Here is a 27,130-nt window from a genome sequence, read left to right on the forward strand (position 1 = left end):
CTTGAGCCTTTCCTTTATTTCCATCATTTCTTCTACAATGTGTAGACTAAAAAGTAGGGGTGAAAGATGGCATTACTTGTCTTAGTATGTTATCATGTATCGATTATACACCATGACTGTTACTTGCTGCATTATTACCATCAATTGCTCTGAAAACAAATTTACATTTACAGTATTTCTGATATTCAGTTTTAATAAAAACATAATATTTGTTTCTATTTGTATTTTTATTTATTTTACTATCGATATGGAATTGATGTTGTCAAGTAACAGGAAGTTTATGATTTTCATATCTGCAAAATTTGTAAACTTCGTTATCATCAATTACATCTAATAATCTTCATGCAAATAAATATCTCCAGAGAATAATATGTTTATTAAAACTAATAAATGCTTCCAATAACAGAAGTTACCTTTATCTCATTTTGACTTACAGTAGATTCCATATTACATTGTTCTGGCACCAAGCACTTTTGAGTTAGTTTTGCCTTATTCAGAGTTACACTGGAGTTCATTATATCATTTTCAGGCCATATTCAGAGTTGATTTAGGTCTGACTTGCATAGATCCATGTCAAGAAAATGTCTTTGGAATTGTTGATGAGTTTGGAAATATTATGTTTCGTTTTTATCTGTGATATTCTGGAAAAACTGTGAATTTTTTAACGAAACGATTAATAAACAGCGATTTTTATCACAAAGTTGTTAAACTCTCTGCCTTGTTATTTCGAAGAACCGTGGACTGTAAAAGAGGGCATTAGGTCGTAATGTTCCTTTAGATGCTGAAGCCATCTTGAAAAGCTAAGTACAATTTTTGTACTAATATGGAATGTTGCCAACTTTTAATCTAAGAAATCGTTGCTTATATAATGGTGAACGATAATTAGCAATGTTATTCTGACATGTCAAATTTTGGACTAATTAAGGGAGGTGCATTATAACACCAACTTGAATACTTGTTGGTTGTCATATGCTTCAATGATTTTAGGTATTCTGATGGAGTGTTTCTATTCCTTCTGCCTTGTTTGATCTGAGGTCTTCCATTGCTCTTTTTTTTAAGTCAGTCACTAATGCTGACTACCCTATTTTTCCATATTAGTTCCAATTCCTTCTTCTATCGTTTCGTCACACAGGTCCTGCCCCTCACGGGTGGTGTACTCTTTCCACCTATCTGCTCTGTCCTATGTATTATGTGTTTAACAGTGGAATTCCCACTGCACACTTGTTTTTAATTCCATCAAATAGCAACATGAAATGGCATAAGGGGAGTAGTATTTGTTATGAATAGGAAGGTTGGGCAGAGGGTGACTTACTGCGGTCATTCAGTGACAGTGTTGCTCTCAGATTCACTAGCAAACCAATGCTGACAATAATGGTTCATATATACATTGTGATGCCACAAGCAGAAGATGAAGAGACAGAAAAAATATATAAGTATACTGAACGGGCAGTTCAGTATGTTAAGGGAGATAAAAATCTGATAATCACAGGGGACTGGAGCCCAGAAGGGGAAGAAATAGAAGAAAGGGTTACAGGAGAGGCATTAAGTAGGAGGAATTAGAGACAAGAATTACTAATTGAGTTCTGCAATAAATTTCAACTAGTAATAGCGGGTGATCATCCCAGAATCACAAGAGCAAGAGCTATTCTTGGAAAAGGCCAGGAGACATGGGAAGATTCCAACAAGTTTACATCACAGTCAGACAGAGATTCCGAAATCAGATATTGCATTGCAAGGCACAATCAGTAGCAGATATAGACTCAGAACACAATTTAGTAATGCTCATCACTGTGTACACGCTGAGTTGCAATAAATTTACGTTTCACCCCATCTACTGTAAGTGCTGTAAAACTAGAATTGTTGCGCTATAAGCCTGCGGTTTTATGCCTCTTGAGTGTTGTCATTTGTTCGTATACTCCCACACCCCTTCCCCTCAATACTTAGAACTACATGGTACAGATGTAAATTCTGCCTGTTATTCAGCACTGAATCTTAGTTTATAGGATGATTTAAAATTTAAATGTTTTTAAAGCATAATTACTATGACATATGTTGAGTGCACACTTGTTGTAGATAGGCACTTTAGACATATGCTGTTTAGAAATTTACTACCTTTGTACCATTGGTAAATACATCCTCATCACAATTATGAACAATAATTTACTTTTAAAAAATTATCTGGAGGCCAACTTCCTCTGCAGTTTCTTTCAAGAATTAATATGGTTTTGGGCTGCTGATGTGTCATGAGTTAATATTGCTCAAGTGAGTGTCGCTCGCCTCTGTCGTTTGCTCTCTGTCACTGATCTGCTAGAGCATATTTGTGCCTGCGTGACTGCAAAGAAAATATTAGGGATTATCTCCCCATAAGATTTATCATATTACTCATGCACTGTTTTTACTGTCAACGGCTGGACCCTGTTTTAGTTTATAAGCATGCCTTCAAAGAAGCATTCCCAGCAAGAATGTGTCGCTCGAAATTATGCGAAAAGCTTTTAATAGTTTCCACAACAAAACTCTGTCTCAAAATTTGGCAGAAAACCCAGAGAGATTCTGGTCATATGTAAAGTACATCAGTGGCAAGACGCAGTCAATACCTGCACTGTGTGATAATAATGGTGATGTCACTGCTGACAGTGCCACTAGAACAGAGTCAATAAACTCGATTTTCCGGAATTCCTTCACCAAAGAAGATGAAGTAAATATTCTAGAATTCGAATCTAGAACAACTGTCAACATGAATAACTTGGAAATAGCAGTTAAATTGCTTAATAAAGGCAAGCCCTCGAGTCGAGATTGTATACTAGTTAGGTTTCTTTCGGAGTATAGTGATACAATAGCTCCACACTTAGTAATAATATACAACAGTACCTAAAGAGTGAAAAGTTGCAATAGTCAGAGCAACATCCAAGAAAGAAAATAGGAGTAATCCACTCAATTACAGACCCTTATCACCAACCTCGATTTGCAGTAGGATCTTGGAACATACACTGTGTTCTAACGTTATAAATTACCTCGAAGAAAAGAATTTACTGACAAACAGTCACCTCGGGTTAAAAAAATGTCATACTTGCGAAACACAGCTAGCTCTTTATTCGCACGAAGTAATGAGTGCTATCGACAGGAGATGTCAAATTGATTCTATATTTTGAGCTTTCCAGAAAACTCTTGACACCATTCCTCACAAGTGCCTACTAATCAAATTACATGCTTATGGCGTATCGCCTCAGTTGTGTGCCTGAATACGTGATTTCCAGTCAGGAAGATCACAGTTCGCAGTAACTGACCGAAAGTTATCGAGTAAATCAGAAGTAATACCTGACGTTCTCCAAGAAAGTGTACTGCTGTTTCCGATTTACATAAACGACATGGGAGACAATCTGAGCAGCCCTGTTAGATTATTTGCAGACGATGCAGTCATTTACCTCCTTGGAAAGTCAGCAGATGATGGAAACCAATTGCAAAATGATTTAGATGAAGATATCTGTATGGCGTAAAAAGTGGCAATTGACTGTAAATAATGAAAAATGTAAAGTCATCCAATGAGCACTAAAAGAAATCCGTTAAATTTCGGGTACCGATAAATAACACAAATCCAAAGGTTGTAAAATCAACTAAATACTTAGCCATTATAATTACGAGTAACTTAACATGGAACGATCACATAGATAATTTTGTGAGGAAAGCGAACAAAAGACAACGATTAATGGGCAGAACACTGAATATCCAATAGGTCTACTAAAGAGACTGCCTGCACTATGCTTTACTGTGCTTTTATGGAGTATTTCTGTGTGGTGTGGGATCTACATCAGATAGGACTATCGGAGGATATCGAAAAAGTTAAAAGGAAGGTCAGTTCGTTTTGTAATATCTTGAAATAGGGGAGAGAGTGCCACAGCCATGTTACGTGAATTGGGGTGCCCATCATTAAATCAAAGGTGTTTTTCGTTGCGGCAGGGTCTTCTCGTGAAATAAAGGCGTTTTTCGTTGCGGCAGGATCTTATCGTGAAATTTCAATCACCGGCTTTCTCCTCCGATTGCGCAAATATTCTGTTGTCGCCCACCTACATAGGGAGAAATGAACATGGTATTAAAATAAGATAGACTGGAGCTCGCACTTAAAGATTTAAGTGCTCGTTTTTCCCGCGTGCCGTTGGAGAGTGGAACGATAGACAAATGGTGTAAAGTTTTTTTGTGAAGCCTCTGGAAGGCGCTTAATTGTGAATTGCAGAGTAATCACGTATATGTAGATGTAGATCTTGTGGTGGTTTTGGAAGAGCAAACATGCGTGCTTATGATTAAGAATATGGAGTTAGAGGAGCAGTTTGACCAATGGCGAATGTGGGCAGCTATGCTGAGTGTAGATTTCGGTTGTTGTTGATGACTTCACAGTGGACGAAAGTTTACAATAAAAGGTCAAGTAGTGAGATGCACTTGGGTCATCTCTCTAATAATTTCAGTATGAGAAACGAGGAGGTAAAATTCTCTATTGAAGATGCAGTTAGTGAAACGAATAGCAGCTGACAGTTACAGATTCTGCTGGGTCGAATAGAATATCTCGTGGCCAGAAATATGGCAGAGTTAAGGGTAAAGCAAGAGTCAACGTCTATCAAGCAGATAAGAATGTGCTGCATCCTCATTTGACTGATAGTTTTGCAGCAGTTAACTTAACCCTCCCCCTTTTTATCGGAAAACCATCAGAGAATGCACATGTCTTTCTATGAAACCTCGCAACATTGATCAGATGTGCTCATGGCCTGATGGCCATCAGTTATATGTGACACTACTGATGTAAATTTAGTGGAAAAGTTAAAAAAAATGTCCACAGTTTTAAGACGTTAATGAAATGATTACTGGCGAGGTTTTCAGATAAATGTGATGTCAATTATTATTGCAGTTGACTTTCCATCCTTAGGCAAAAGAAAGGAGAGGAATTCGAAGTACACATGGTCCAAATACATACAATTTCGAGTTGAAGATACATTCTGTGCAGAGACACAGCACGAAATGCAATTTTATTACAAGAGGCCGAGGGGTAAGCTGTGGATACATTTATTAAAGGAATAAGTCCACAAGTCGGGTGAAAAATCAGTGTGTCCCCACCCTCATCCTTACAGGAGTTGGTGTGTTTAGTGGTTTTAAGAGAGGAAGCAATTCGCTTCACTTCCTTTCCTTCCCAGGGGGGTGTCCCAATCACATACCTGCCACCAAATCAATACCAGGTGCTGCAAGCAGTCGTGCTACTCCACAGATAAACATAAGGAAACCTGCTGTCTTTACTATAAGGAAATCAGTCATTAGAATGCCAACTGCCCCCCCCCCCCCCGCACCCCACCCCAGCGAGAATTTCAGAGTTTTGGAAATGCCAAGGACAGGTGCACCCATCCCAACCCACCACACTCAAAACTGTAAACCCCATCAATTTTTGTGGAATACAAGAGGTGGAAAATATGATTGTGACTAACACTATGTGAGCTGTGCGGCTCAGCTCCCTTCAACTTCCCAAGATCTGTCTGTCTTTCGTTCGAGATTTTGTTCTGGTGGAGGCACTCACCTTGAGGCTGCAGCTCAATTTCAGCGCTTGTGGCTGCGAGAGGGGGTGATCGGCAGTAAGGCAGACGGAGTGATTGAGGCAGGGCAGACTTGTGGAGTGGGTCTGGCCAAATGGAAGTGCCAGTGTGAGTTAGGATGCAACCGCTGGAATGCACGGGAGGAGGTCCCAGGCCCACAGGCATTGTGTTTGGTTGAAGGGGATCATTGTCCACCCTGCTCGTTTTTCCGCTACTTAGTGACGAAATTTAATTTCTGTTATTTGGCGGAGTGGCTGTAGTGCTACACTTCTGGACACGAATTTTGACCCTGGTTAATAACTGTCTGATGGCTTAGCTGTTTGCTTAATACAAATTCCTGAAAGAATGAGCCTGGATAGTGTCGCCTTGGTGGCAGTTGTTTCATATTTATTTGATTAATCTGGGAGCCCATCTGGTGTTCTGTTCTAGATATTATTTGACATCTTTGAGGTAATGGGTTTGTGTCGTTAACCTACCCTTGTACTCTTGATTTCTTCTCTGGCGTTGACCTAAGATGGGCAGCTGTTTGGTTTAACCTTGGTGGCTGTTGGCTACCACTTTAATTGTTCCGGGACCTCCGTAATTTCTCTCTTATGTTTTATTTTGATACAGCCATGTGGGGTTGCAGACCTTGGTTTCTACCTATTGCCTTTTGAGCCCCTAGTTGCTCAGTGCTTCCATATTAGCTGTGGTTTTACAAAGGCACTGTGCTATTTCCCACCAGACTTATATTCTCCTCCCATGTGTGTTTGTTGAAACTACTCAACAACAAGTGGTATGGAACTGGCTGTTAACATACGTCTTAGTGTGTTCTAGTTTTGCCAGGGCAAGGGCCACGCCTTACAGAAGACGACGCTGGTCTGATGCCTGACAGGACACCCAGATCTGTGGCAACTGTGGGATGATGGCTCTGCAAAAGGCTCACCAAATCAAGAGCTACATAAAGCAATTACACATAACTGAAAGCTTGCCTTGAAAGTATATTCTGGGGGTATTTTTCAAATGGTTGTTTTTTATTAAAAGGATAAAACCTTAAAAAAATTGCAGTTGTTTTTTAACTTACAGAAACTGCGAGAGTCTATTAGATATGATGAGATCAGTGACAGTTTAATATTTTCAAACAGTTGTACATCATTGGAAGCTTGCATTGAAAGTATGTGTTGGGTGTGTCTCTTACATGGTTATTTTGTTAAATAGTTGATACCTTCTTTTTAAAAAACATCCTGTTGCTTTCTAACTGAGAGAAAAATATAATATCTTCTGGTAAACCTTGCGGGATGTAAGGTCGTGGTCCATGAAACTCTTCAGCTCCTAACGTTTCGTCCAGTGCTTCGCTGGACATCTTCAGAGGGGTGTTTCTCCTCCGGTGAGTCGGCAAGACTCACCGGAGGAGAAACACCCCTCTGAAGATGTCCAGCGAAGCACTGGACGAAACGTTAGGAGCTGAAGAGTTTCATGGACCACGACCTTACATCCCGCAAGGTTTACCAGAAGATATTTCATCCGGTCGTGAAAGCCTTCATACTAGAAAAATATAAGTTTTGATAAACATTGTGGACTCATCGTGAGTTTAAAATCTGAAGGATGTGATACACATTTGCTAAGTTGAGAGGAATGCAAGCTTTTTTGGGGGAGTCTCTTAAATTGTTTTTTTCTCTTGTGTGGTTAATACTTCTTTTAAGAATTGGGCAAATGTGAATCTTTCTCAGGCTCTTGAGTCAGATTGTACTTTATGCTATATGTTTTTATTTAAACTGTATTTCTTAAAATACTAGGAATGTTTCCTTATTAAAACTTGGTCTTGTTCAAATAAAGTGTATAAACTAAAGAGTGAAAGATATGCTCCCTGAACCTTGCCTAGCTGTTCCAAGATCCCTTGACCTTGTTTACAAAAATGTTATGACGCTTTGTCTGGCCATGTCACTACGCCAGGAAGACCAGTCAGAATTTTGGGGGACACTGGTACACAGATTAGTTTACCTACCTCCTGCTGATAATGAGGTGCTGAAGCCACCACACTGTCATATTAGCGGTTTTGGGGCCGAAATAATTAAACCACTGGGAACCTGAAACTTCCTGGCAGATTAAAACTGTGTGCCGGACCGAGACTCGAACTCGGGACTTTTGCCTTTCGTGGGCAAGTGCTCTGCAAGGTTTGCAGGAGAGCTTCTGTTAAGTTTGGCAGTTTGGAGACGACGTACTGGCAGAAGTAAGGCTGTGAGGACGGGGCGTGAGTCGTGCTTGGGTAGCTCAGTTGGTAGAGCACTTGCCCGCAAAAGGCAAAGGTCCCGAGTTCGAGTCACGGTCTGGCACACAGTTTTAATCTGCCAGGAAGTTTCATATCAGCGCACACTCCACTGCAGAGTGAAAATCTCATTCTGGCACTGGGAACCTGTTATCTTGAACTGGTGGTCAATGAGAAAAAAATTGGATAGAAAATATAAATTTTGAGGAAGCGATGTCACGATTTGGATGTCATTTCAAAAAATAGTTTTCTGTACCAGTTCCAGGGCGTGATTGTCTACCGGTCACTAGCTGTCACATTTGGTGAAGCAGTTCACTGATTTGTTGCCAACAGCAACTTACAAAGACAATGAACTTCAGGGGAGGATACCATTCCGTGAAATTTTGGCAAACTGCATATTTTGGTATTAAGGGCAACTATCACTGTGGCAATAAATGGCAGCATGGGAAAAATTCTCTGAATGACAACCAAAGGCCTAGGCCGTAATGGAACTTCATGGCCGACCTGCTCATCCAGAATGAAGTTTTGGACAAACTTCAGATCCATACAATCCAGAATTTAAAAATTGGAGAGGTAGTGTCCCCATATGTGTGGATGATTTTAGAATGAGAGCTGCAGTATACCCTTTGGAACAGTACTGGCATGTATGCAGCAACCAGTTAGTGAGGAGTTATACACCATGAGAGGATAACAATTTCTGAAGAAAAATAAACAAAAGTTTTTGTCTGTTGAAGGAGTATGCACAATCATGCCACCCCATGAACAGTGTTGTAGGGAACACTACCACATTTAAATGAGTCAGAACATCATCTCTTACATCCAGTCTTAGAGGATTATGTGTGGTTGTTGTGACTGAAACTATCCAGAAACAACTTGATGCAGGAGTTACCCAACTGTCTGTCAGAAAAAAACTATTGCCTGTGTGTGGATATGAGGGTGGTAAACAAAGTCACTGCCCCTGACACTTACGTTGCATTGATGACGCCTCGGACAGCTTGGGGAAACTATATAAATTCTTCACTACTTTAGATGTGAAATGAGGCTACCACAAAGTTTTGACAGCCTCTTAAGACAGGCGAAAGACTGCTGTCATACTATGTTCTGGATTGACTACGTTTTGGAGAGTGCTCGTTAGTCTGAGTAATGCACCGTCCACATATCAGAGATTTTCAGTCTTATTGTTACAGGAATTTAAGTCCACAACGTGTTTGTTTTACATATAAGACAGTGTAGTGTTTTCCAGCACCATTCAGGAGCACTCTGGTCGACTGAGAAATATGTTGTCAAAATTAGAAAGGCTTGAATTTGAAGCTACAGAAATGTTGTTTTGTAGAGTCACAAGTTCATTTCCTGGGGCATATCGGTAACTGTGTTTGTGTAAAGCTGGATCAATGACTGGTGGAAGCGGTAGACAGTTTTCCTACCCCTACTAATGTAAAAGAGTTACAGAGCTTCCTAGGACTGGTGAACTGTTATTCTCATTTTGTAGAAGATTGTGCTACAGCAACTAACAGTAACAAGGTTTTTGAAGAGGAGAGTAGTCTTTGAATGGTTCACAGACAGTGAAATTTCCATGAAACAAGCTAAAGTCATGTTTACAAGTTCGCCCTTGCTGGTATACCTTGACTTTGAAAAGCTGTTCATATTGTTGTGTGATACCTCAGATTTTGCCATAGGTTGTATTTTGATCCAGAAACATGATGACAAACCAGAACCAATTGGCTATCCCTCTCCCCAACTCAATAAGGCTGAAATTAATAATAGTACCATAGAAAAACATTTTTATTGCAGAAAGTTCACCATGGTGCCAGACAGTGCTGCAGTTTTATGGCTTCTATATTTGAAGGACCCCAGAAGCTGGCTAATGCATTGGGCATTGAAGTTGAGTGAATATATTATAAAGATACATTACAAACAAGCAAGGCAGATTTAATCAAAATGGAGATGTCTTGAATAAAAAGGTTCATGTAATGCAGATGGATGAAATATTTATTGCAGAGTTGAAGGAAGCACAGAGAGAAAATGCTGATTGTGAACAGTATACCACACTCACGGATTTTGTATGTGATTTAAAATAATCCATTATGGAGTCGAGGTAGCAGTTGTCGTTATACTGGTCCAACATTTTCGTTATTTTATATGCTGGACTATTTCGACCGTTGGACCAAATTCTGAAAAAGACTTACGTGTATAAAAATAACTGTTCGGTGCGTGGAAGTATGACCATGATGGGTGAAATTAAAGATACGCCAGTCACTGACACTTCCCGTTTGGTTTCGTTGGATGTTAAGAACTTATACTCCAGTGTTGTGGTTAACGAAACTATAGAAATCATTAAGAGAAATTTCCTTAAATACGGTAAAATTTCAACGCAAGAGACAATTGAATTTATTGAACTCCTACACCTCATTGTCTCTTGAATAAAAAGGTTCATGTAATGCAGATGGATGAAATATTTATTGCAGAGTTGAAGGAAGCACAGAGAGAAAATGCTGATTGTGAACAGAAAGAGAAATTTCCTTAAATACGGTAAAATTTCAACGCAAGAGACAATTGAATTTATTGAACTCCTACACCTCATTGTCTCTTGAATAAAAAGGTTCATGTAATGCAGATGGATGAAATATTTATTGCAGAGTTGAAGGAAGCACAGAGAGAAAATGCTGATTGTGAACAGTATACAGTATACCACCTCATTACAAGTTTTAATTATTTTACATTTAATAACAAATTTTATATTCAGGACGATGGGTTAGCCATGGGGTCCAGTATTTCAGAAACTATGGCGGACATTTTTATCAATGACCTTGAAGATAAAGTTCTAAATTCTGACGATAACATTATGGATAAAATTGTGTATTACAAACGTTATGTAGACGACACTGTTACTTGTCGATGGTTCCCGTGAGGACATTGAGGAAATAGTCTGTTCAACGACACACATAATAAAATAGAATTTACCGTGGAGTATGAAACTGACAATTGTTTACAGTTTCTGGACCTGAATATAAAAAAGCAGGGCAACAAACATGCGTTCTCCGTTTATAGAAAACAAACTACGACTGGTGCCGTGATCCCGAATGATTCATGCCATCCGCAGGCTTATAAAGAAGCTGCTTTCCGTAGTCTCGTGCATAGGGCAGTCAATATACCTATGAGTGAAAAAGATACGGAGACGGAAATTAATACCGTTAAGAGAATAGCGATGAATAACGGTTACAGAATAGATATGGTTAAAAAACTGTTACGGAAAAGTAATAAGCGCAAAAAGAGAGAGAAAGTGGAGAGAAAGTGAAAATTATCACGATGTGCATACTACGGAAAAGTCTCACAAAAGATAGCAAATATTTTTAAGCCATACGATGTCAAAATAGCTTTTCAGACTAATAACCTAGTGAGGTATTGTCTTAAGCACGATATTGGCGAGAAGAGAAATAAGTTTGAAAGATCGGGAGTTTATAAGATTCAGTGCAGAACTTGTGATGCAAAATATATAGGGCAGACAGGAAGACCATTCGGGATCCGGTATAAAGAACATAAAGATGCGTTCAGGTTAGGAAATTATGACAAATCAGCTGTTGCGAACCATATATATGAAACAGGCCAGCCCCTTAATAGCATAGAAGACAACGTAGAAATATTGCATGTAGAAAAGAAAGGGAGGAAACTTGATTTACTAGAGGAATTCGAGATAGCTATCCATGAAAAGAAACGAAGCAGTATTCTAAATGCACAAGATAATTTTAAAGAAATGCGATTTTTTAGCGGGTTTTTAGAATTATTTTAGGGCAGGTATGCGACTTTAAACTTGTAGCATGTCACTGACGGAGTTGCGAAAGGCTAACGATGGCAGACCAATGCAATAAGGAAATCAGGCGCCCAATAGCATAGCGTTACCGTCAAGCACACGGCTGCAACCACGCCACAACACCTAGGCACGTCAGTCCACAACAGCTCCCGAGCCGGCGCAGTGCGACAGCATATCTGGTAGCTATGGGACGGCCATTGACTTGTGTCAACAACTTCGATGTAAGACGAGGACCCACAGTCCAATATACTTTTAATTCTGTTTTACTCTATGGACTTCCCAACTATTTGTGATGGTATTTTGTCTTTTTAGTCTGTTTAATTTCATGACATAGACTTTACAACCTGATGATGAGAGCATTGTCTCTTGAAACGCGTTGTTAAAATATATGTATAAGAATCGCGGTTGAATGCTAACAGTGATAACCTTTTGTATGTGAGTCAGTATACTACAGTGTAACATCGTTAGCGCGAACTCGCATAAGATGAAACCGCGGTTAACGCGAAAAAAATATTGGTCCCGACAAGAATACATTAGTTCTTATGGTATGTTTTATCAGTTAACACGAATTTCGGTCAAGGTGAATTACGGGCTCTGTTTCAGTTCCTAGCGTAATTAAATTTCACTGTAACACAAACGTCCGACATTAGAGTATTCTAAAGCGTATTTTTTTTCCGGAATGAATGTAGGTAATGTATCTACAAAGCTAATTATACTTATTGTTGACTCGTTTTTAACGTGTTGTAGGTCGGTAGCGGCGACTATCACCTCAACAATCAGCGTATGCTGTACATTGTAAGACATTCAGTAATGTGTGCAGCAGCATTTAGGAATGTACTCAGTGCCAGATTTGACAGGTGTTCTGTTAGTCATAGCCGTAACGAGTTGGAATACTGAATAAAATTTCACTGAAGAGTCAAAGAAACTGGTACACCTGCCTAATATGGTGTATGGTTCAAAAAATGTTTCAAATGGCGCTGAGCACTATGGGACTTAACATCTGTGGTCATCAGTCACCTAGAACTTAGAACTACTTAAACCTAACTAACCTAAGGACATCACACACATCCATGCCCGAGGCAGGATTTGAACCTGCGACCGTATTGGTCACGTGGTTCCAAACTGAAGCGCCTAGAACTGCACGGCCACACCGGCCGGCTAAAAACTACAGTTACAACCGGTACCGTAGCACGCGAAAATGGCAAAGAGGAAACAGACAGCTCTAAATGTACAGTTAAAGCTTAAGATTAGTGCTCAGAGCCAATTTTGAAAGCTTAAGATTCTAGATGAAGTGGACTGTGGTACCAGGAAAACAGCAATTGCAGAACAGGTTGTAATACCTAAATGTACTTTATCTACGATTATTAAGAATCGAGAAAAAATTATTAATGCTGCGGCATCAGGTTTTGGAAACAAATCTGAACGACTTCGTACCATCAAGTATGCAGATAGAATCGTTCAATCATATGCATGCATCTAACATACCTTTAACTGGCCCTGTGATTCAGTCAAAAGCAAATGATATTGCTAACGATATGGGCATGGAAGACTTCCATTGTTCTGCTGGTTGGTTGTATCGGTACCAAAAGAGACATTCAATTTCATCTGTACAAATTTGTGGAGAAGCAAATAAAGTTGACGAAGAAAGTGCGAACAGCTGATTGCAAGAATTCAACCGAGTGAGGGAAAAGTATGCCTCGTGTGATGTGTTTAACATGGATGAAACTGGATTTTTCTACAATCTTTTTCCAAATCACACCCTGGGGATAAAAGGTGATAAGTGTCACGGTGGAGCACGAAGCAAACAACGTGTGACTGTTGTACTGTGCTGTAATGCTGGCGGCAGTGAGAAGTTTCGTCCCCGGGTTATTGGTAAATCCGAGAAACCACGTTGTTTTAAAAACATAGATATGGACACTTTACCTTGCATCTACTTTCACCACAAGAAAGCTTGGATCGATGGCACATCATTTCGCAAGTGGCTTCTTCGTTTCAACAGTCGAATGGTTGCTCAAAATAGACATGTTCTTCTTACATTGGACGGATGTACTGCCCATAACGTTCATGATCTGAACCTATCCAAAATAAAGATTCAGTTTTTCCACCCAACGCCACAAGCTGCCTTCAGCTTTTGGACCAAGGCAAAATCTCTCTCATAAAGAGAGCTTATCGTAAGCGACTTGTAAGAGCTGCAATTCGTGCTGCTGAAAACAACAGTGCAACTCCAAATTGGAATCTGCTTGACGCAATAAAAGCCATCGCAGCAGCCTGGAACTCAGTATCGCCGCATCATATAGGGAAGTGCTTTAACAGAGCTTGGATACATAGCAAACACTGAATTTGTCCACGAGTTAGAAGATGCCACTTTACCTGATGAATGGACAGTTCTGCAGGACATTGTGAACCCTGGGATTAGTTTCGAAGAATTCATTAGTGTAGACGATGATGTTGCCGTATGTGCTTCTGTGGAATCGGATGTGCCAAAAGCTGTGAAGGAGTTGCAAGAAGGACCAACAGAAGAAAGTGAAGAGGAAGAGAATACAGACACCATTCCACTTACCCATCAGGAGATGTTTACAACCTTGGAGTGTTTAGAACGGTTCGCTTCAACAATCGACGTTACTACTTGCTTTACAGACGCTATCATTACAATTGGTTGAGAAATTACAAAATATTATCGTTCCCATGAACGTCAGCCAACCATGATCGAATTTTTTCCATGAAAGTAACGTACATAATTTGTGAGTACTTGGGTTTCACAATCACTTTATAGTGTTATAAGTCTACAATAACGTGATTGATAGTGTAGTGTATTACACATTAGTGTACTGCTGTACATGTATACTTATTAAAATCTGTGTTTTTCGCTTAATACGAATTTTTTTAACACGAACTCTTGATTTTTCGGTCCCTTCGGATTCGTATTAACGATGTTTTACTGTATATTGCAAGGCTTCTCTTGCGACTTGAGTAATAAAGCATGTACCTCCCATGGGCACAGGCAGGCGTGACAAATGTGGCAACCAATTCCGTTACAGACCTTGCCAGCAGCTTCTAGGCCTTTTGAAACCATGGCTTTGTATATATAATAACACCCTTTTCTCAGACACAGCAGGAAAACAAATATATCTTGTTGATTATCAATCACTTTTCCCAGCACGTAGTGCTAGTGCCAATATGATGGCAAACACTGTGGCAAAAGCATTTGTGAATCTCTTGGTACTACCTTTTCGTAGCCCTGACGGTGTATTGACGGACCTGAGTGCAAATATTATGTCCACATTATTTATAAAAGTGCTCAAACTGTAAGGAACCAAAAAATGGAGAATAAGCTGCTTCCACAAGCTAATGGCCATGTAATATACATCCAGAAGACAATTGTTCAAATGTTATCCTGTTAAGTGAATAAGGCACATAATGACTGGGTTCATTATCACCTGTACATTCTGTCTGATAGCGGAATCCACGAGCGAACAAGGCATTCACCCTGCAAGGTAGTGTATTGTCATCCTATGAGTTCACCTTTTTAAATGGATAAATTACTCCTAGGTGTTGATCTGAAGGAAATAAAGAGCTTGGCACACCATTTTAAAATGATTTAAAGGAAAGTTAAATGGAATAATTTGAAAACAACTTCCAAAAAGGTGCACAGACCCAATAAAGGAGCAGTACTACCCAGTGACTAAAAAGGGAAATTAAAGAAATTCTCTCAACATGCCACAATCGCCTGCTGTATTTGTAGAACTGCTGACAGTTTGCACTATTAGAGGGGCACTAAAGAAGAAGAAACCTTCTCCCCCAACATGGTCCAGCTATACCCTACCGTTGCAACCCCCCCCCCCCACCACCCCACCCCACCCCCGAGCTTAGGGATTCTAATACGTCAGAACAATTGAGAGGTATGGTTTAGGAGAGAGGGATGACTCACGCCGAAGCGCGCAGAGAAACACAGGCAAGTGTGTTGTTGACTTCATTACATCGAAGGTACACAGTGGACCTTCTGCTGAACTGGGCAATGGCGCCGCACACCGCGCCAATGACGGAATCTACAGCGTAGGCGTCTGGTCGCCCATCCTTTTGGATGCCGGCAGGACTGCCCGCTTTGTGCCTCCTGGCTCGCTTATTTATACTTTTTCCTACGCCTGTGACGTAGTTCCTCTGGAGGGGACATTAAGTAGCACTGCACTTGTAATTATTAAATTAGAATGTCAGCTTTCCTCAGCCCACTTCGGCCGCTACACACAGGTCAGTATGCGCTGTTGTAACTGCAACGTATGCGTTCTTCACAGCATGTTGGTGTCCCGTGGTGCCCTGATTACTTCACATTTGTGTAGTGTCTGCCGGGCCGTGCCTTCTGCCCTGCGATTGGTGTCATAAACCTGCCTCACTCACTCATCTGCAGAATATCAACATTGCCTGCGTCTATCACCTGATGTGTCAATCATTCCCTTAACTACTTACCTTCCAGCCATAGCTGCGCGAAATTTACTAGAATTTCCCGTATCCACGCCTGTACATATTCGTGGCGCGGCATACCTCATGCCTTCTGAGAAGATTCGTCCCGAACCTTTAACATCGTCCTGCCACTCAACTACCTCAGTTCTAATAATTTACATATTGTGTACGATCTCCCAAATTCACCATACAGGACTTCCACTCACACTTTACTACTACCGTGTATCCCTTATCATACCTTTACACACTAATTAAGATCTCAAAACTAACTGCTTTCCCTACCAGTCCTGATCAACTATTCCACGGGTAATTGGTGTGTTGGCACGTCCACAGCCGGTGCCCTCTTGCGTCTTACCCAGACATACAGTATGCAAAACCCTGCTAGCAACAAGCCAGAACTGGTGTCCGATATGCTCACCAGTAATACTTCGTGTTCCTATTCTTCCCCGAAATTGTGTCCATGCAGCCACATTTATTTCATCGAAATTCCCCCTTGCTGGGACTGTATTAAATTGTCCAAGGGCGGAAATACCTCTGGATTGAGTGTGTTATTTAAATACTTTCAATTCTGGACGGGTAATACCCACAGAGAACCTTCTGACCAATACAACTTATTCCTTGACACTGTCACGCCTGTGAGCGTAGCCAGAAGATGAAATCCCTTCCCGACTGCCTCACAAGTCGTGTCGTTCATAATCATTATGCTTTCCCGAAGCTCGAGTTTTTTCAGCCGTACCAGTCTGCCTCCTCCGTAGCAATACAACTATACATTTTCCACCGTGAATACGGAATGTAACCAGTGAGTACCTACCCTCTGGAACTACGTTCGGGCTGGCAGAAGCTCCTTCCCACAACTCATCCCATTGACTTCCCCCCAGAAACAAACTTGCTTCACATGTCTGCATATCAGTCCGTACTTGACTACCTGGACGCCGGCCGCAGTGGCCGAGCGGTTCTAAGAGCTTCAGTCCGGAACCGCGCTGCTGCTACAGTCGCAGGTTCGAATCCTGCCTTGGCATGGATGCGTGTGATGTCCTTAGGTTAGTTAGGTTTAAGTAGTTCTAAGTCTAGGCGACTGATGACCTCAGATGTTAAGTCCCATAGTGCTTTGAGCCATTTGAACCATTTGCAACTTGGACAGATTACAAACTACTCTATCACCCCTTTCCTCTTTCCAAGAACGTACAGTCCATAGGTAGACAATATCAGTAATAATGACATGAAAAACAAACAACTCCCCCCCCCCCCCAAAAAAAAAGAAAAACAGCAAATATCCCCATGGCAAAAAGTACATACTCCCTGATATACTAAAACCAAAAAATAGAAAAACAACAAATTACAAGTATCCAACTTACTTACACGACGTTAACCTACACAGCATATCAAGCACCTTATGTTGTTCACCAGTTCCAGGTTTCTTCCCTTTACCCTTTGTAACTTTCACCTCCTGATTGGCTGCCGCTAACTTTGGTATCCCCTATACCATTCCTTTAAACGGTTTTATGCAACTGACGTGTATAACAGACGTTTATGTGGGGAAATGTATCTTAATGAAACTTCCTGGCAGATTAAAACTGTGTGCCCGACCGAGACTCGAACTCGGGACCTTTGCCTTTCGCGGGCAAGTGCTCTACCAACTGAGCTACCGAAGCACGACTCACGCCCGGTACTCACAGCTTTACTTCTGCCAGTACCTCGTCTCCTACCTTCCAAAGGCAAAGGTCCCGAGTTCGAGTCTTGGTCGGGCACACAGTTTTAATTTGCCAGGAAGTTTCATATCAGCACACACTCCGCTGCAGAGTGAAAATCTCATTCTGGAAACATCCCCCAGGCTGTGGCTAAGCCATGTCTCCGCAATATCCTTTCTTTCAGGAGTGCTAGTTCTGCAAGGTTCGCAGGAGAGCTTCTGTAAAGTTCGGAAGGTAGGAGACGAGGTACTGGCAGAAGTAAAGCTGTGAGTACCGGGCGTGAGTCGTGCTTCGGTAGCTCAGTTGGTAGAGCACTTGCCCGCGAAAGACAAAGGTCCCGAGTTCGAGTCTCGGTCGGGCACATAGTTTTATTCTGCCAAGAAGTTTCATATCAGCGCACACTCCGCCGCAGAGTGAAAATCTCATTCTGGATGTATCTTAATGTTGACTGACTGGTGTGGTCATTTCCACGACACAGTATGGTCCCTGGTATTTTGTTAAAAATTTCTTCGTTTTCCACTTTGATGTATAGGGACTAGTGACCATTACCCCTTACCCCAAGCGATATTGCGGCAATTTGCCCAAGCGTGTGTTTATCTGTACCTGGCGTTCCAGGGACGTCGTGTTTGCACATTCCTCCAAACTTCCCCAATTCTCCTGACAAACTTCCTCACCAACTCATCATCTGATCCTTATTTAGGAATCAAAATGTCAAAAGGAGATGGCATTTTCCTGCGGTACACCGCCACAAATGGTGACAAGCCTGTTGCGGAATGCACCTTCGAATTATAAGCACACAGTACACATGGTAAATAGGTACCTCACTCGTCATTTATGGAACCTACGTAATAGCTCAACATCTTTCCAAGTGTCTTGTGCACATTTCCATTCTCCCATTAGTCTGAGGATGAAACGGATTCGCCGTAACTTCCTTGTACACAACGCAGGGCATAGCTGCTTCGTTAAATCCGAGACAAAAGTCGTATCTTGGTCTGTAATTATGGTCTCATGCACCCCAAACCTTAACATCCAGTTGTTTACTTACGCCTGCGCTACAGTACTAGCCTGTGCGTCTGGCGTCGGTATCATTGCCAAAAATCGAGAAAAATGATCGATGATCTTGAGAACACATCTATTTCCTGCAGGTGTTTTATTAAATGACCCGAGGACATCCAACTCCAACATCGGCCCTCTGCGCGCATGGCACAGAGTCCTTCACATACAGCTCCACGTCGTTCTTCCTGTTTCTCCACCAAAACTGCTCTGCTACACGACTTTCCGTCGCCCACCATGACCTGACAACGTGTGGTCTTGAGCTTGCTGCCAAACTTCCTTCCAAAAACTCTCTTGAACCACCACATGTAGTCCACACCTCGTCATTGTACATGACAAACCGTCGTGCATACTGAAATGTGACTGTGACTTAAATGCCTGGCACTCCTTATCCCTTGCCTTTGCCTGCTGCCACTCTTCAATGCTCCTCCCTAGCGTACTTAACATTGCTACCCTGCGACTTAACCAATCTGCGTTTGCGTTTAATCTCCCTCGCTTATGGATTACCTCATATTCGAATTCACTAAGCTAAATTGCTCACAGTGTTAATCCACTAGATGGATCTTTCAAATCAAGCAACCACTTCAATTAGGCATGATCAGTGATGACTTTAATCTTCCTACCACACAGACAGCACCGAAAATATGTAACACCATATATAACCGCCAATATCTCTTTCTCCGAAGTTGTGTAGTTACGCTCCAACTTGCTTAACTCCCTTGAAGCACAAGCTACTGGACGTTCCTGACCATCTACCATCTGTCCCAAAACAGAACCGATTACCTCATTTGAAGCATCACTCGAAAGGATAAACTCCTTCTCGAAATCCGGAAAAACCAGTAGTACTGGATCTGAAATAACATTCCAGAATGAGATTTTCACTCTGCAGCAGAGTGTGCACTGATATGAAACTTCCCGGCAAATTAAAACTGTGTGCCGAACCGAGACTCGAACTCGGGACTTTTGCCTTTCGCAGGCAAGTGCCCTACCATCTGAGCTACCCAATCACGACTCAGAACCCTCCTCTCCCCCCTCAGAGCTTCAATTCTGTCAGTACATTGTCTCCCACCTTCCAAACGTCCTACTTTCTGTGAAGCTCGGAAGGTAGGAGACGAGATACTCGCAGAACCGAAGCTGTGAGGGTGGATTGTGGGTCGTGCTTCGGTAGCTCAGATGGTAGAGCACTTGCCCGCAAAAGGCAAAGGTTCCGAATCCGAGTCTCGCTCCGGCACACAGTTTTAATCTGCCAGGAAGTTTCATATCAGCACACACTCCACTGCAGAGTGAAAAATCTCATTATGGAAACATCCCACAGACTGTGGCTAAGTCACGTCTCCGCAATATCGTTTCTTCCAAGAGTACTAGTTCTGCAAGGTTCGCAGGAGAGCTTCTGTGAAGTTTGGAAGGAAGGAGACGAGGCACTGGCGGAATTGAAGCTGTGAGGGCGGTTCGTGAGTCGTACTTGGGTGGCTCAGATGGTAGAGCACTTGCCCGCAAAAGGCAAAGGTCCCGAGTTCGAGTCTCGGTTCAGCACACAATTTTAATTTGCCGGGAAGTTTCATATCAGTGCACACTCTGCTACCCAGGCACGGCCCATGACTCACCCTCCCAGCTTCAATTCTGCGAGTACATTTGACGATGCCACTATGGCTGCAGTACATTAGGACTTGGTGTATGAAACAGATCTGATGATGGTCATTATAGACTGAAACCGGTAATATGTTAACAAAAAGTTTGTGACCATAGATGTAAAGTAAAGGAGACTTAATGAATTACCTGTTTATTGCATATTCTTTTACCTAAGCAAAGCTTTTGATATAACTGATGATGATATTCTGTTGCAGAAACCAAATAATTAAGGAATTCAAGGCCTACCAAACAGATGGATCTGTTCTTATCTCTATGATCATCACTAAATTACTCAAGTAAAATACAAATATAAAGAAACACACAAGATTTCTTACTGTTATTCTAAACAAAAAAATCAGATGTGGAGTCTGTCAAGGCTCAGTTCTTGAGTTGATTGCCACCATTCTTTATGTTAAAGATCTAGAAGAAAAGATAACTAATGGGAACACAGTACTTTTTGCAGATGGTACATGTGATGAAGATAACCTACAATAAACAGCTGGAGTCATAATATGAAATTTAACACAATGGCCCAGAACTAACTGTACATATAATAAATTCTGAAAATCAGTGACAGTCAATTTCCAAGCTGCACAGAAACTCCACCCCGCAACACTAATTTCTAGAATTGATGGAAAAACACAGAAAATTTTTTTTGTATATGTATTCAGGAAACCTTGAAGTGAGAGATGTATCTTGTCATATTTCACACGTTACAGGAATAATAATTAATTCAAAATTTGAGTTTGTTACTCAAGTGATGAACCTTTTTTATGGTTGTATGTCACGTTTTAGTTAATTTAAATTGAAATCATAGATACTCATTTGATTTTTAGCGTTCCCCTCCAGCAAGATCTGGGGCATCTGTCTGCAAATCGCTGGCCTGGATAATTAATAGTGTGAATATGTTCTGTTATTAATGTAGATGACAACAGGTTTCAATTAAAATTTTCTGGCGTTTGTGACAATCACTGCTTTGCACAGAATAGATTTTAGATTCACAGAAATTTTAAAAGACTTGATAAAAATACGAGTTTTAGTGACATGTACGTTGACCAAATTTTGATTCATGTACAACAACCATGACTGCCTCTGCAGCTCTGCCTTTCAAAAATATCAACAACTGACAAAGCTAAAATATATTGATTCCATTTACTAAGCTAATTTAGGACTATCAGTACTGACATTTTGTCCCTTTACATTCATTAGTTGATTACAAATGCATCTACAAACTAGTACATTATTTTCTATGTCATGAAATGCAAGTTTTTTACAGAAAATTATTTCTTACAAGTTGTTTAACAAAACAATAAACACATGGTTAATCGCCTAGTTAATCTGTTACAGCTGGAATGAGAAATAGACAAATTTTCAAAATCTGATAGAAATGTTTAAAATGTTTTGGACTGGACTTTATTATTCAGTATTTAGTCATAAACATCCTGTACGTAACAACATAATCAGTTTCATAGAAAATAGCTTATTTACAAAAACAATATTATAATGTAACAAAATAGAGACTGCATTGAATTTCTATATAGACAAAAGCCATTAATATTGATTTTAATCAGTTGCATCATTCAGTTCTCAAGTTATTGGGCAGTATGAAGTTTTGTTTAAGTTCTTTTAATTGTTAAAGAAAGACGAAAGTTTCAATTGCAGAACCTTTGATTATAAATATGAAAATAACTTAAATAGCAAAGAGCACAATTTTCTAATACAAAAATATTAGTTCTCAAAAATACATACTTTCCTTAAAATCCAGGTCCTAATTAGAAACCAGTACCTAATTGAAAAGTGTATTTATTGAGAACATTCTTTTGTCAAACACTAACTTATAAACAGGTGCAAAGCACACCAGTTCCATGTTTTGTCACTCTCTTGTTTTTGATGTATTCAGTTTCAGATTTTTGGCTGAGTCTGTGTATTGTCAGTGATGAATTCAGTTAGTCATTCATTCCTCCATTTGGAAGTCTTTTGTTATGTGAACATCTCATTCTCAATTTTGAAATATGACATGCTTTAGAAACTGGATGGAGGAGAATAAAAGTCAAGAAATTAGATGGTGAAAAGTGTCTCAATGATTCCAATAACAAACCCATCCACACAGTCAATGAAATGGAAATAAGCTGCAAATGATCTATAAGAGATACGTTTAGCATACATAAATATTTCATCCCATTTATAACTATATAGTGCGATAATAGTTTCTTATTTTGCCAAAAGTGCAGTTATAATAATGTTCAATTTTATGGTTATAACAATTAAGGAAAAATATATTAAAATATAGAGGAATGCTATGACATGTCTAGCTATTCTGGGAACGAATATTACAACAGCCAGCAACTGCCATTTCCTCATTGTTCAATGACTAACAGTGTAAGCAACCCAGAATTCATAACTTTTTATTTAGATTTAAAATAAAAGGTTTAAAAGCAAATAAAAGAAAAGGAAACACTGGAGTATCCATTGTGGTTCATTGCCCAGGACGAGTTTCAAGGAGTAAATATTACTATTTACTCCATTTTTACAAGAAAGTAAACAAAACAGAGGAGGTGTTCAAAATTCCTGCCTCCAGCACTACATGACACCTGATATCTGCATACCACTGACTGATATTCTCACTCATTGCTGCAACTAAATCCTCATATGACTGTGCCGAGGGCATACGTCACATTCTTGAGACGACCAAACAGATAAAAGTGAAGCATGCTGTGGTCAGGCGAATCATGTGGATAAGTTACAGAGTCACATCAACAGACATCTGTGAGACATCCGTGAAGCTGCTTTGAAAGCCATGTCCCACACTTCACGTGCTTATGGATGTGTGTGTGTGTGTGTGTGTGTGTGTGTGTGTGTGTGTGTGTGTGTGTGTGTGTGTGTGTGTGTGTGTGTGTGTCAAATGTCTCCAACACATCCTCTTCTGATCTTAATTTATATGGGCTTCAAACATGACCTCTGGTGTTTCGACTTCTTTTGAAATCACTTGTTTAACCCAGATGCTGATAAATAATAGTGTGACTGTCTCCTATTTTGACAAAGTGTCTTAACTTTAAGATGGCAGATGTGTTCCCTAGTTCAAAGTTGCTAGAAGTTGGTAAAAGCCAGGAGGCTTTGGCTGGCAGCCATTTGTTTCTGCCTGCAATGAAAATTAGCTGGCTGACAGTACTGTTTGAGGCAGCCATTGTCGTCTTCTGCATTGTACTTCACTGTATTTCACATTGTTTCCTTTCCATGGAGTAAGTGTATGTAACTGCTGCAGTTATGATCTTCATCAGTCCTAGTAATACCAATACATTTTGAACACTGCGCATTACTGAGGAGGAGAAGGGTATGTATATTCTGCTAAACAATTTGGGAAAAAAATTACTTAATTTTTGTTCACTTGAATTAACAACATAATTTTCAAAGAGGTACTGATGTGTAAATAAGGTCCACAACCTGAAAATGTCGTTCAGCAAAGCTCTTAGCAGTACCAACGCACATTCAGCAAGCTACAGTGACCATACGATAGTTTCTAGAGGGGGAGGGGGTTAGGTGTAGACCTGATGGTACTTAGTATTAGTCTGGAAGATGAATGGTGGCTTGTAAGTATTCATAAAAATGTTCCAGTTCTGAACCTACTAAAAACTTCCTTGATACCGATTTTTAAATATTTTTTGATAGAAAAAAACTGACTACACTATACTTTTTCCTTTACCTGAGGGCTAGGGCACCCCCTTTCCCCAGCCATAGGCTCCTGTGTAAATAATGTGTACTACCAAAGGGGGTCGATGCTATAGTGCACCACAAAATAAATTTAAAAAAAGCTGATTTTGTTAACTGTTGTGACATTTACTAACAACGTACTTTCTAATGATGTGTAAGTAAGGCCCTGAACCTGGAAATATTGAATGCGATGTTCGTTGGGGAAAGTGACATCGACTATTGAGTCTTAGGGGTAAGTTTATCTGAAAAATTTAAAATATATATGTGGACTCTGGCAGAAGAATTTATTAAAATCAATAATATTTCTTTTCAAAATTTTAAAATATAAAATAAGTAACCAGATTACAATATATTCAAAAGTTGAGCATCAAGTATCTTCCATCACCCCCCACCCCCACCCCCTTCGTATTGCATGAGTTAAAGGTGTCAATATGTAAGAGAATTTCAGTTTAGTTTATAAACAATGTATAAGCTATGTTAGTTACTTCTGCATGTGACTTCTGCCTCTGTGGAATGATGAAATGCAGCAGTTCCCTCACACAGATGTTCACCCTGTGGTGCTCCAACCCAGTGCCAGTATTCAGAACACTGAAGACCAGTTTTAACAGCTGTGGGCCAGTTTGTCTCGGGATACAAAACAACAGTTTTGCAAAAATCTTTTCAAAATGAATTGGTGCATATGTTCAGGCCAGAGGGGGTACAATGACTGCCAAGTTATTTGTAAATTTCATTTTATATTGGAATCACTGAAATATCATCACAAATCCTCTCAACCACTGAGGTTTCATTTTGTTTCCTCCTTCCCTTCTAGGTTCGTAACATTCTTTTCAAGCTATACAGTATATGCATACAATGTCCTAGAAAACCACTGACAAGCCACAGGTACAGATTTCTTACACAAAAACAAGAAAAAATCTGATAAATATGGGCTCTAAAACGAATACCTTACGAGCTTCTTTGGAAATGTGAAACATATCTCTTTTCCTTGTTCAGGAGAAGTGATGTGTTACACACTTACAAAGATGAACAAGTGCACATAGCTCTTAAAAAATGCTCCTGGGACCAACATGTTTACTGGAATTTTTTTCTTGGTTTGCTCCATATTACTTCCTCCCAAAATATTAAGAGCAAAGTCCTTACAGTAGAACACATATGTTTCTTAACTTTTAAGGTATGCATTTTGGAGCCCATTTTCTCAAGACTTTTTTTCCTGTTTTGGTGCAAGGAAACTGTCTGTGTGGTTCGTTTCTAGGAGAATAAATTCAGGACATCAATCCACGTCCACGTCCAACACAACGAAACGACACTTAAAGTGCAATACACCTGCCATTAGGTCAACCATTTGTCAGTAAACTTGAGTTTGCACATACACACTACAGGCCAAAATCCTCTTAATGGACTTGACAATACCTAGGATGTCAGATGCTTCTAATGCACCTGCATTTTTTACAACAACACATTAGACACAGTTAGTGCAGAGGCGTTAACGTTACAACTTATTTTTGCTGCCGATTGGGTGATACAAGGTCAGTAATTTCCCGTCAGAACATTGACGCCCTGTGGTTTTGTTGCATGATGTTTCTGAGCATGGGCTGTTATCCTCAATTTGTCCCTCAAGTAACCCTTACACCAGCCGGCCGCGCGGAATTAGCCGAGCCGTCTAAGGCGCTGCAGTCATGGACTGTGCGGCTGGTCCCGGCGGAGCTTTGAGTCCTACCTTGGGCATGGGTGTGTGTGTTTGTCCTTAGGATAATTTAGGTTAAATAGTGTGTAAGCTGAGGGACTGATGACCTTAGCATTTAAGTCCCATAAGATTTCACACACACACTTACACCAGCCTGTTCCCACTTAATCCCAAGAGGCGTGAACACTTGTGAGTGCCCAGATCTTGCCTGCTGGGCCAGCACAACTGATGGGCTACCTGACACATTGCCCTAATGTACTGCATTCATGCCTCATTCTGCTGCACACACAAGACATTTACCCACCCCTATGGTGGGTGTTCATCCAATGCATTTGATTATGGAAGCTGCGGCCCAGTTCCCTGACTGCCACACTTCAGCCATTTGTCTACCTGTGTCTGTGAGCAGGCACTTAATATTGAACAACCTGATCTACATGAAGAGTGTTCTTCCATTCCGTCTCTCTTTCCTTTTATTGTTGGGGGAAGAGGAACTGTGAACCCTTGACATAACAACAAGCGTTTGCAGACATCACTTCCTTCCATGCATTTCCAGAGCACCTTGCAGTTACCTTATTGAAAAGTTTTTGGCTTTTGTCACATCAAACAATTACAGCAAAAGCAAATTTAAAAATAATGTTATAAAACTACACAACTTTTATCTGCATGCCATACTGTTGGTCAGGACAATACATACGTCAGTAACAGAACTTGAAAAATGTTAAATTTTGATTCATTTTCAGTTCCAACTAAGATTCGACAAGCAGCGACTGTTATAGTTCCCTATAGATACTATTTCACCAATTTTTTTCCTCTGAAAAGGCAACAAATATGTCACATTGACACTTAGCCAACACTGTCTTCCTCACTCTCTGAACTGTCATAGTATGCTCCATCCGAGTCATCTTCGTCATATTCTGCTTCCACATGATCTATATCGCCCTCCAGTTCATCCTCAATCTCAGGTGGTTCGTGCTCTTCAATGGTGCCATAGATTTTCAGGCTGGGCATCTGCTCTTTCAGTATATGCAGCGCTTCACTGTCCCCTACGCATGAGTGGACATACAGCTCCCTGTGACATGGAGAGAACATCTTCAACTTATAAAATACAGTCAACAACACACTGTAGCTATCAGGATGTAAGAAAGTTAGAGTGCAATGCGCCTTCAACATAATTATACACAGAGTACATGCTCCTAACAGGCCAGGATTTGGAAGACACTGGACCACGGTATGGTTTAAGGAACTATTCTAGGAAATGACTTGTGTACACTGTCCAGCCACATTAATGTGACC

At 40.4% G+C, this 27,130-nt stretch overlaps 1 protein-coding gene across 5 annotated transcripts in view; it reads right to left on the reverse strand.

Moving 5' to 3' along the window:
• Positions 1-21,463: 21,463 nt before the first annotated feature.
• LOC126428083 (F-box/LRR-repeat protein fbxl-1-like) overlaps positions 21,464-27,130 on the reverse strand; it is a 110,936-nt gene continuing 105,269 nt past the window's right edge. For all 5 annotated transcript variants that reach the window (XM_050089972.1, XM_050089973.1, XM_050089971.1 and 2 more), the window contains one exon: positions 21,464-26,906. In XM_050089972.1, coding sequence (XP_049945929.1) covers positions 26,681-26,906 — 226 coding nt within the window. In that variant the 3' untranslated portion in view covers positions 21,464-26,680. The remainder of the gene's footprint in view (positions 26,907-27,130) is intronic.

This window comes from Schistocerca serialis, chromosome 12 (assembly GCF_023864345.2).
Source record: "Schistocerca serialis cubense isolate TAMUIC-IGC-003099 chromosome 12, iqSchSeri2.2, whole genome shotgun sequence".
Taxonomy (NCBI): domain Eukaryota; kingdom Metazoa; phylum Arthropoda; class Insecta; order Orthoptera; family Acrididae; genus Schistocerca; species Schistocerca serialis.